Below are 12436 nucleotides of genomic sequence, written 5' to 3' on the forward strand. Positions count from 1 at the left end.
GGAGAGAGCTGGATTAAATCATGGAAAAAAATACGTTGTTGCATGTTTTTGTGCGATTTTGGCTGATTCGGCATGAATTGGAGCCAAAGCTCCTGAAAAGGCACTTGCTTGCTCACACACCCACTCTCGAGAGTACACACACACACACACACACAGGGCCCAGTAGCTCCCACATGGTGTGTGTGTGTGCGTGGGGATGAGGTGCTGATAGAAGCTCTACCCCGGCGCACATGCTTCCCTTTACTGCTATCCTGGGCATATTTACAGACAGTGACTTTAATGCACAGTAATGACTATTTTTATACCATGTATTTCCTCAGCCTTTTACTGAGAGTCTAACAGCTCCCCACTGACCTAGTGATTACCTTGTTGGCTTCCAAAGTACCTGGCTCCCCACGCCGGCCTCCCCCTGGCTCCCTCCTTTACCTACTGGAGAGACGCCTCGCCAACACCCCCAGGTTCTTCTCAAGGCCCCGAGGATGTGTGTGCGGAGCTGTGAGGGATGAGGTACTCACTTTTCATCCTGATTCTTTTGCATTCTTTCCATCATATTGGCAAAACGCTTCAACAAGGAAAATGTTGTTTTCCAAATATAGACAAACCTAACCAAAAGCACCTTCATTATCCATTATAACATTTAAATGTTATTATAGCAACAAAGTAATATCCAGACAGAGGCTTGAATTCAATCTCTCTGTGTTTACTCTGCCTATTCAAAATATGGGGATTACGTCTGCATTTAGAGAATTTAAATAAGACTAATTGTTTTTGTCTTTAATCCTAGCAGGGAGGGCGTCAGTGTAATGTGAAGTTGCCATTCATTCTCAGGAGGAGTGGGTTTGTGTCGCTACTTAATAAGTATGGTATACAACTGACACACACACAGATATTAAAAGAGGCAAGTTTATTTGTATTATGAGTTGGGGTGCCCAGCTGGTAATTGAGACTGTTACATTGGTAGGCCTTGAGTGGCACAGCTAGGCAGCACTACAGCAACATAGCAGCACTGCCAACCCTGCCAACTACACGGCTGCCCACTGACCCCTCTCTCTCGCTGTCTGGGAGTGAGAGTGAGTGAGGAGATTGTTGAGCAGAGAATCATGAACAAACAGAGTATAGTTGAAACAGGAAAAAAAAGCAGATGATGTTAATCAAGGAGAGGAAGTGTAGAAGGGGTCAGAATGGGAAAAAGCTAAGATAATATCAAAGATGCATGTTAGCTCAATCACTAAATCAGCAACAAACCACTACTCTGTATACACTTCATATGCCTAGATACTCCCCTGCTCATCTTTTTAAAGTTGTCATACACCTAGCTGGATTGTGATGTGTACTCTTGGACCATAAAACGCAATCAAACTTGTGTTATATTAACTGAAGCAGTAGCTCAAACATGAGTAGATTCAATTGGGGATTTGTGTGGGAGAAAAAAAGCCTTCCCTCTACAACTCCCAACAGCAATAACAAACGTATGTTTGAAGATCCATTTCATTCCCGTGGAATTAACTGACAATCCATAGAACCATCAGTGTTTGCTCTCTAATCAGAGATGGCACCTCCACTGTGTTTCTTCCTAGCCTCGCAGGTGTTGGAGTGATTATATGGCATGAGCAGGTTGACCATGGGCATTCTACACAAGAGCTGGTGTGGACACTCATTACCATCTCAAAGAGGTTGCCCTCTATTCCATATCCCCCCCTAGCAAGAGGGGTAGGTGCACCATAATAACAACAGGTTGCCCTCTATTCCCATCTCCCCCCTCAGCAAGAGGGGTAAGTGCACCGTAATAACAACAGGTTGCCCTCTCTTCCCATATCCCCCCCTCAGCAAGAGGGGTAAGTGCACTGTAATAACAACAGGTTGCCCTCTCTTCCCATATCCCCCCCTCAGCAAGAGGGGTAAGTGCACCGTAATAACAACAGGTTGCCCTCTATTCCCATATCCCCCCTCAGCAAGAGGGGTAAGTGCACCGTAATAACAACAGGTTGCCCTCTCTTCCCGTCTCCCCCCTCAGCAAGAGGGGTAAGTGCACCGTAATAACAACAGGTTGCCCTCTATTCCCATATCCCCCCTCAGCAAGAGGGGTAAGTGCACCGTAATAACAACAGGTTGCCCTCTCTTCCCGTCTCCCCCCTCAGCAAGAGGGGTAAGTGCACCGTAATAACAACAGGTTGCCCTCTATTCCCATATCCCCCCTCAGCAAGAGGGGTAAGTGCACCATAATAACAACAGGTTGCCCTCTATTCCCATATCCCCCCTCAGCAAGAGGGGTAAGTGCACCGTAATAACAACAGGTTGCCCTCTATCCCATATCCCCCCCTAGCAAGAGGGGTAAGTGCACCATAATAACAACAGGTTGCCCTCTATTCCCGTCTCCCCCCTCAGCAAGAGGGGTAAGTGAACCATAATAACAACAGGTTGCCCTCTATTCCCATATCCCCCCCTAGCAAGAGGGGTAAGTGCACCGTAATAACAACAGGTTGCCCTCTATTCCATATCCCCCTCAGCAAGAGGGGTAAGTGCACCGTAATAACAACAGGTTGCCCTCTATTCCCGTCTCCCCCCTCAGCAAGAGGGGTAAGTGCACCGTAATAACAACAGGTTGCCCTCTATCCCATATCCCCCCCTCAGCAAGAGGGGTAAGTGCACCGTAATAACAACAGGTTGCCCTCTATTCCATATCCCCCCCTAGCAAGAGGGGTAAGTGCACCGTAATAACAACAGGTTGCCCTCTATTCCCATCTCCCCCCTCAGCAAGAGGGGTAAGTGCACCGTAAAACAACAGGTTGCCCTCTATTCCCATCTCCCCCCTCAGCAAGAGGGGTAAGTGCACCGTAATAACAACAGGTTGCCCTCTATTCCCATCTCCCCCCTAGCAAGAGGGGTAAGTGCACCGTAATAACAACAGGTTGCCCTCTATTCCCGTCTCCCCCCTCAGCGAGAGGGTGGCCCGTGTCAGAACTTTGCCTACGGAAATGTTAAGCTTCCCAAAAGCAGACGCAGCAGCATTATTTGTGTAATCCCAGAACTACTGTCGACCATACAGCTCGGGGGCACAGATTTCAACCGTTTGTTCTGAAGTTCAGCTAGGAAACGTCTACACAGAGATACATACAGAGACATGAGAAGTGGACTGACTCTTTCATTCCAAGCAGAGAGAGGATGGGAGACAACAGTAAACACAAAGCAGAAAGAAAGCCCCACTCATTCACAGGTGTCAGCCCACAGCCAAGAGACAAACTGTTTGAAAGCTAGGGAAAACAGAGGACAGGAAGAGAGGAGGAGAAGAGTAGCACAGAGAGCGAGCGAGCGCTGCGAGAGAGAGCGAGATAGCGAGAGAGAGAGAGAGAGAGAGAGAGAGAGAGAGAGAGAGAGAGAGAGAGAGAGAGAGAGAGAGAGAGAGAGAGAGAGAGAGAGAGAGCATGCCATTACAGTGTGTACATATCACCGTAATGCAGGGGGATATGTATGAATAAGATCTCTCTCCTCCATGTCGTCATCCCGCTTCTCTCCTTCCCCCCCGAGCGAGACAGATTACCCAATCAATCTCCTCAGAGAGAGAGAGGGAGGAAGACGAGATGGAGAGGAATAAGGAGGGGACAGAGACGAGGAATGGGGGGGTAGCAGAGTGAGAAAGACTGTGTTCTACACCTAAGAGAAATTGAGGCAAGAGAAAGGCGTAGGATGAGAGATTTTTCTTTCAAGGACAGAAGGTGAGAGGGAGGGAATAGAGGCAAAGAGAATGGTTTTAAAGTGAGCACCTGTTGTGGATGAGAGAAAAGGGTGGCCTCTCAATGGTTGTTGCTTACAGAGAAGCCCCCCCCAGCCACCTGTTTCAGTCCTGCTGGACACTCAAGTCTGTTACAGCTTGGCTACATCTCAAATGACACACTATTCCCTATCAAGTGCACTTCTGACTGAACCATAAAAGGGAAAAGAAAAGTGTAATCCCAGACACATCCCCCGTCATTTGCCTGCCCTGACACCCAGCAAACCCCTACATTATACCATCCTGGACTGTATATAAGTGTTATCACACTTCGGTATTCAAGTCAGCGCAGGTGTCAAAGTGACATTTTACAATAGAAAATCCTGTCACACAGACCAACATAATGAATGTCATTACTGCCTGATGCAAGAGGACCTGTTTTGAGGCACACAGTAGACAGAGGAGAATTCTGGAGTTCTTTGTGTGGCTGAGGAGTTCTGGTCACGGCTCACAACTCAACGGCCCAGCGACAAGCCAAATCAACGCTTAAAATGAAAACTTCAGAGAGTTCATTGATAATTATCAGAAACAAAAAAAAATGCCTTTATTATCTGCCTTTACTTGTTCATTGAAAGGTTCCCCACCTCCATTGACAGGAGAGTCTCCCTCATAGCGGTCTGAATGATCAGTCAATCCACAAATCATATAGACAAGCATGGAGCTTTATGCAGAGAGGAGCACTAAGGCATTGCTTTTACAATGACGCACTACTGTCAGTAAATCAGTGACACTCCGGAGACGCTGATGTCACAGTAGCAAGAACCGCAGATGTGTGGGGTCATGACCTCTAGCTTGTGCAAAGAACAAAGTCTGTAACGATGGGGGCCTCCCAGCATGATGATTTCCTGCTAGTGTGTTTGTGTGTGTCGTGCGTTTCTGACTTTCTTCATCATTTATGCCTCTATTCCGCTCATCACTCAGTCTGAATTACCAAAAGACGTCTCATTATTTCAATAAAGAAAACATTTACTCCACAAACCACTCCTCTTTTGAGGAACATCCGCATTCAAGTGGGAATGACATAGGAGTGTGGATTTTCTCTCAGTAAGTAAACAGTTTCAACAATTAGGAAGAAAGGAAAATATAACTTAAACAAATCTACTAAGGCTGTGTTTCACTTCCATGTTCAGTATAACATTGTGGTATGTTTAGGGTGTGTGTGTGTAGGTTTGTACCACATTGGTTCTCCCATCCAGGGGTGCAGAGTCCTCCAGTTCCGGGAGCCCAGCCAGAGTCACAATCCCACCAAAATCCAGGGATTAGCCATGAACCATCCCTCAGATTTTAAGATTAGCACATTATATTCTCCAAACTGGAGGGCCTACAAAGTCTTCCACCCTGGGTCATGGTGGATTCCTTCTAACCCAGCCAGGGCCACCATCATGTCTGTGGACAACAGCCCCACTCCTCAACAATACCCTGACACTGAACCAGTCAGTCAGAGACGGCATCTAAATGTGTGGACCCATACATATCCAGTCTAACACCAGAGAGTAGGTCTTCTGTTTCTCCTGTGAGAGTGACTTACTGGAGTCGTGTTTTTTCGAGTCCATGTGATCCTGGGAGACACGTCGAGGGATTAGGGCTGTTATCAGCCGGGCCGCGATAGCTACTTGGTCAGGCTGCTGGTCCAGAGGGATCGGAGGGGCTGGAGTTAATCAGACAGAGACAGGCCGCAGAGCAGCGACCCAGGGGATTCACGCCTCCACCCCCACACCCCGGTCCCCCCGCCACAGCCACGTCACAGCCCCAGATAAGGTTCTTCGCACAACATTAGCCCTGTGTCTGTCTGTCCATAACGCCAACACACACAGACACGCCGGGTTCACCAGCAACACTGACAGAGTTATGGAAATGAACAGGACTGGCGGATGGGGAAGATTTGACTATAGACAAACTCATTGAAACATTTCATGGTTATACATTTTCATACAGTCCAACCTTCTCAATAACCTGCTCAATCCATCCAATACAAATATACAGATAAACATCTCGAATTACAACAAACTTGCCGACCAACAACAACAATAATTTACTGTCTAATGATATTGATGACCAGTGATATTGATGTACTCCTTTCGCACACACAGAGCCCTCTCAGTCCATCAATCTGGAGGTCGCCGGACAGACCGATACACTCTGACCCTTTAAACTTCAGCCAGGTCAGAGGTCAAGGCAAACTGGACTTTAATCCATGAACTAGAACAAAAGAGCAGGACATCTGAGCCCCAGTGACATTCCCCAGAGACCCACTGCGTCCACACTGATTGACCACCCTACCACTGGGTAGGACAGACCCCCTCAGAGGACCTTGGAATGGAGCCCCACATCTGGACAATGGAGCAGAGGGAGGAAGTCTCAAGGACACGCGTGTGTGTGTGTGTGTGTGTGTGTGTGTGTGTGTGTGTGTGTGTGTGTGTGTGTGTGTGTGTGTGTGTGTGTGTGTGTGTGTGTGTGTGTGTGTGTGTGTGTGTGTGTGTGTGTGTGTGTGTGTGTGTGTGTGTGTGTGTGTGGTGGCAAACGAAGACCATGTTAGATGAGAAACGTTGTGTGCGCGCGCGTCACTAAAAGCTTGTTGCTTTATTTATTTGTTCAGTGCCTTATGTCACATTTAGATGTGTGTAAGTACTCTCTTTTCTAGGATGTCGTAACCACCAGTCCTGCTACCAACCTAGTTAGTTGGTGGTCAGAGTTAGCATGCAGGGCAGCTGACTGTTGAGACACCCAGGTAGCTAGATACCTCGGGAGATAGGCTAGGTGTTGGGAATGATTAGGCATATAGATTAATTGGAGACACTTGTCAGATTTAATTAACCATGGGGTTTAATTAACCATGTAATTAATCTTATGCTGGTGTAATATACACTCACAACAAATGAGTCTGTTCTGATGAGGTCTGGTCTGTTCATACTTATCAGACTACATGGGAGTGCGGAACTGCAGAGAATTTAGAAACCGGCTAAATTTAATGTCCAGTGCAGGAATAGAACCATCATGATCCATTTCCAGAGCTCCTTCCCTAACGGCCCAGGTGAACGATAAGCTAGTAGTAATACAGTCTGACCAACATAACCTATTAGCTGCATAATCCTTACTTTAAATGTATTAAAGGGTATGTATTTAATACCACTACTTAGCATAGCCAAAACACCAGAAAATGATAATTGCACGCTAAAGTATAGCAGTGACTTGAACGGACTTGACTTGAGTGAGGCAGATGAAGTAAGAGGACTGCAGCTTAACCTTCAATCATTCAGGTCCTGGCACTGAGTTAGAGGTCACAATTAGTGGGCTCATTAACATGGTCATTTGCAGTCCAAGGGCTGTGTCAACAAAGAGCCTCCTTTTGTAAGCAGGCCACTCTGAGGCCCTCCACACATGTTCAAGCAGCACATCAGTGGAAGCTCCAGCTCTTCTACAGATGAGAGGGTCAGGGAGGGCAAGCCCATGACCCCCAAGCCACCCCCAATCGTCCCCCATCCATCGGCCACAGCATTGTACTTAATCCAGGCCAACAGCTCACCCAGCTGCTTTATTTGCTCCGACCTTTATTGAAAACATGAGAAGGCCAATAAAAGCCTTGTAGCAGCCTGGCATTTCACCTTCAGCCGACAGTTTAGGTAAAGCTCTAAGGGGTCACAGGGAGGAAGTGAGGGAGGCCCAGACACTGTTTCGCCGAGTTTAGGAGGATAGAACCTATTGCAGTAAGAGACGCTACAAAACAAAACTACATTCATATTGTGACTAAAACAATCATGTATGCAAATGTCTTAAATTGATATTGAGAAACTAACATGGATTACAGATAGACATTCTATAGCGCACACACACACACACACGATGGCCACCCGTGCCTCTGACACAACACCAGTGACAGGTTGACTCACATAATCGTGGAAAGCCTTGGCCTCGCTGGAATGTTCACATGTCTCCCTCCGGTCTGGAGCAGCGCAGTACAGATCCCAGAATACACTATGGGGAGAAGAGGAGAGACAGAGAACATGGTTGGACATAGACATCAGAGTACAGCAAACACGCAGATAGTTTCAGTTTACACAACATTATTAACAGTTGGGGATGGTTCACATGACTGAGTTGGTTGGAGCATGGTGCTAATCCCATCTCTTAACACATTCATGAAAATAGTAATTGCCTCTAAACATTCGAACTGCATACTGAACCCGATTCCAACTAAACTACTGAAAGAGCTGCTTACTGTGCTTGGCCCTCCTATGTTGAACATAAAAAATGCGGACAAGTTCTGGCCTCGTTTAGATCTTATCTGTCAGAAAGATATCAGTTTGTCTCTGTGGATGGTTTGTCCTCTGACAAATCAACTGTAAGTTTCGGTGTTCCTCAAGGTTCCGTTTTAGGACCACTATTGTTTTCAATATATATTTTACCTTGGTGATGTCATTCGCAAACATAAAGTTAACATTCACTGCTATGCGGACGATACACAGCTGTACATTTCAATGAAACATGGTGAAGGCTCAAAATTGCCTGGAACCCTGTGTTTCAGACATAACGAAGTGGATGGCGGAAAATGTTTTATTTTTAAACTCGGACAAAACAGAGATGCTAGTTCTTTGTCCCAAGATACAGAGATCTGTTGGATCTGACAGAGATCTGTTGGATCTGACAATTAATCTTGATGGTTGTACAGTCATCTCAATTAAAACTGAAGGACCTCGGCGTTACTCTGGACCCCCGATCTCTCTTTTGCCGAATAAAAAAATCAGAACATTTCTGTACCAAAATTATGCAGAAAAGTCCATCCATACTTTTGTCACTTCTAGATTAGACAACTGCAATGCTCTACTTTCCGGCTACCCTGATAAAGCACTAAATAAACTTTAGTTAGTGCTAAACACGGCTGCTAGAATCTTGACTAGAAGCAAAACATGTGATCATATTACTCCAGTGCTAGCCTCTCTACACTGGCTTCCTGTTAAGGCTAGGGCTGATTTCAAGGTTTTACTGCTAACCTACAACGCATTACATGGGTTTGCTCCTACCTATCTCTCCTATTTGGTCCTGCCGTACATACCTACATGTACGCTACAGTCACAAGACGCAGGCCTCCTATTGCCTCTAGAATTTCTAAGCAAACAGCTGGAGGCAGGGCCTATAGAACTCCATTTTTATGGAATGGTCTGCCTATTTATGTGAGAGAAGCAGACTCTGTCTCAACCTTTAAGTCTTTATTTGAGAAATCTCTCTCAGCCTTAGGACCATGCCACAGGACTACCCAGCCTGAAGACTCCTTGCTGTCACCGGTCCACCTGGTTGTGCTGCTGATCCAGTTTCAACTGTTCTGCCTGTGGCTATGGAACTCTGACCTGTTCATCGGACGTGCTACCTTGTCCCGGACCTGCTGTTTTCTATTCGCTCTCTCTACCGCAACCTGCTGTCTCTATCTCTGAATAATTGGCTATGAAAAGCCAACTGACAACCACCGTGAATATTCTTATTTCACCCTGCTGGTCATCTATGAACATCTTGGCCATGAACTGTTATAATCTCCACCCGCCACAGCCAGAAGAGGACTGGCCACCCCTCAGAGCCTGGTTCCTCTTTAGGTTTCTTCCTAGGTTCCTGCCTTTCTAGGACGTTTTTCCTAGCCACCGTGCTTCTACATCTGCATTGCTTGCTGTTTGGGGTTTTAGGCTGGGTTTCTGTAGAGCACTTTGTGACATCGTCTGATGTAAAAAGGGCTTATAAATACATTTGATTGATTGATTGATTGATTGATTGTGGGTTTGATTCCCTCATGGGACACATACTGACTGTATACATGTGTATGTGTGAAACGTAACGCTAAAATACCATCTATCACAAAGTGAAACTTGATCAAGCTGAAGTTATAAAGGGAATGAAAAAAAAACTATTTTAGTCCACCGCTCGCCTCAGAGCTTCAGCAAAGTGAGGTCATCTAATCGAACCATTTCATGTAGCTGTCGTTCTGCTTGGCCAGAGCTGCAGGCTAATGATCTATTAGGCATTATATTTGTTAATTAAGGCAAATCCAGCACTTAAGGGCTGGAAGGGGCACCAAGTTCTAATCCAAATACACTCTTAATTACTTAATTAAGCACCTGTTTAACTGGTCCACATTAAATTGTTCTTTCACCTAAGATATTGATTTAATGGATAGCACATAAAAGCTGCTGATCTGACTTGGGCTCAAGACCAATGTTACGCTTTTTCCAATCATTTCAAAGACGAAGATTCCACGATATGCATGCTTTCTGCTGAGGCGGCGAAACCAGACTTCTAACAACGTGTGATACACTGAGCACTTGATATGACTGCAAAATAGAGCAGAAAACATTAGCTGATCACCCATAACCGTGTGTAAGATATTTTGTTACAATTCATATAGAGTGATACTAAACATATGTATTTACTGCATATGGAAGGTACATTTACATGTACTGTCTTCTTACTGTGTAAGCACAGTAAAGTAGTGAATATACAACTTCCCTGTTTTATATCACAACAAAGCATTTCTGCTGAAGAAATGCTATTTTCTACAAGCCCCTGGCCTTTGCTCTCAGGTGTGCACTGTCTGGGTCAGCTGGACAGGCTGATGCACAGCACAGAGAAACAGAGAGGAGAGGGAGAGATCGAGGACAGAGGTGTGTGTGTGTTTGTGCGTGCGTACGTACGTGCATGTTTTATGTGTGCATGCGTGTGTGTTGAAGGGGTCATGAAGCCTGCCCCTCAGTCACTTGACAATAAAGCCAGGCTGCATTATCATATCTATCAACTGCCGTTAAAGAGATTGCAGCTTTGTCAGAGCCGTGCCTGCCTGCCGGAGGGAGACAGCGGGATCATCTCAAATCCAATCAGCTCTCTGGGAAATGAAATAAGACACACGTTAGAGTTTGTTACTGAAAAGCCACAACTAGGTGCAAACAGGGGATGGGGACTGGAGAGCAGGGTAATCATAACCTGACACCCACCAACGTTTCAAATAGTAACTTATAAACTGTGTGGTTTGTGCCCTGAATGCTAATTGACTGACTGCCGTGGTATATCAGATCGAATATGACAAAACACGTTTTTTCACTGCTCTAATTACGCTGGTAACCAGTTTATAATAGCAATAAGGTAACTTGGGTGTTTGCGGTATATGGTCATTATACCATGTTGCGTTGTGCCTAAGAACAGCCCTTAGCCGAGGTATTTTGGCCATATACCACACCCCCTCGGGCCTTATTGCTTAAGTAGATCATATCTGGGTGGGACTGCTCATGCAACACGGCTAAAAAGGTACACCACGACTAGTTAAGACTAGCTACCTACAGGTTGAGAAGGTCAGCAGTTTCTTTTTGTCAACTGAAGATTTCCATACTGTGGATGCACTCTCTCCTCAGACTCCTTTAAATACATTTACTAGGCTGTGTGGAATCCCTAAAATCAATCTGGGTGTGAGATTCATAGTCCAGGTTAGAAGGCATGCAAATTCTGCCATATTCAAATTAAATGCCAGTCAAAACAATGTGGAAATGTGGACTGACAGCATAAACAAAACATACACACTTTCCACTTCATTGTGTCCCGAACAGCGGATTAGCATCCACATTCACAAGACAATTACAACAATTAAATACCATCATGATAATTATTGCAATTAACTGTAGTCTGACAACGCCTGGAGGTAACAATGTGCCTTCCGCCATAATGGGCAGAGTAAACAGAGACACATGGTTGAAGGGGCCTAGGCATTAATCCACACACTCTAGGCTGGGGTGAGTTCCTGTCAGGCAACAGAGAAGCCATGCTAAGGAGAGGAGAAAGAAGAGAAGAGGGAAAGCCAGGTTGACTATGGCTGCTACTACTCTTATCAGCCTGAGCTGCTCTTAATGGGACAAAACACTACAATCAAAGGCAGAAGAAAACAAAACCTTTCAGAGTGTTTACTACACCACTGAAGTTTGCTATTCTCCTGGTATTAATGCTTGCATTGTGCGGCAACAAGAGAAACAGGCACTCCGTAGCTCTTAAAACAGCACGCCATGTAAATCAGCTGTTCTATAATTCCCTGGGAACACTCCCCTCGGACTTCGCTAATATATTCAACATCTGACAAGGGCCAAAGAAGGAAAGAATAAAAGGGAATGTATGTTGTGTGCATATTGTTGAAGAAGAGATAGAATAACTCCTTTATTATTCTATTGTAACATGGGGAGGCTCAATGGTCAGGCCAGATGCTCTAGCGCAGGGATGGGGAACTGGCGGACCCCGGATCAATTCCCTCCACCCTAAACAAGTATTCTTATTTTGCAACTCAGTCAGGACCTCAACTTACTGTTGAGAGTTAGAATTTCAAGTTACAAGTTTTTTTGGTCGTCCAACAAAGCGCTTACTTGCAGGTTCTTTCTCGACAATGATACAAACAAACACTATAAGAAATATACATTTTAGCATTAGTATAATACAGGAAGGCGCAATTTCCAGTCCAAGATATAAATGTGTATTGGGGGAAAGGAGGGGCAAGTGTATGAATTGAGCAGTATAATAAGAGTAAATATTAGGAAGGTGTTCTTAATGTTTTGTACACTCAGTGTATGTTTGTGTGGGTGTGTGCATGAGTAAGTGCATGTGTGCTATGGTGTGGAGAATCAGAGCAGGGGGTCAGTCCAGTTCAATTTTCAGCTG

General features: G+C 45.4%; 1 protein-coding gene across 2 annotated transcripts in view; it reads right to left on the reverse strand.

Moving 5' to 3' along the window:
* The window catches only part of LOC124037674 (single-stranded DNA-binding protein 3-like), a 137639-nt gene that overhangs the window by 75820 nt on the left and 49383 nt on the right, over positions 1–12436 (reverse strand). For both annotated transcript variants that reach the window (XM_046352620.1, XM_046352621.1), the window contains exon 4: positions 7657–7741. In XM_046352620.1, the coding sequence (XP_046208576.1) occupies positions 7657–7741 (85 nt within the window). The remainder of the gene's footprint in view (positions 1–7656; positions 7742–12436) is intronic.

Source organism: Oncorhynchus gorbuscha, linkage group LG06 (genome assembly GCF_021184085.1).
Source record: "Oncorhynchus gorbuscha isolate QuinsamMale2020 ecotype Even-year linkage group LG06, OgorEven_v1.0, whole genome shotgun sequence".
Lineage (NCBI taxonomy): Eukaryota > Metazoa > Chordata > Actinopteri > Salmoniformes > Salmonidae > Oncorhynchus > Oncorhynchus gorbuscha.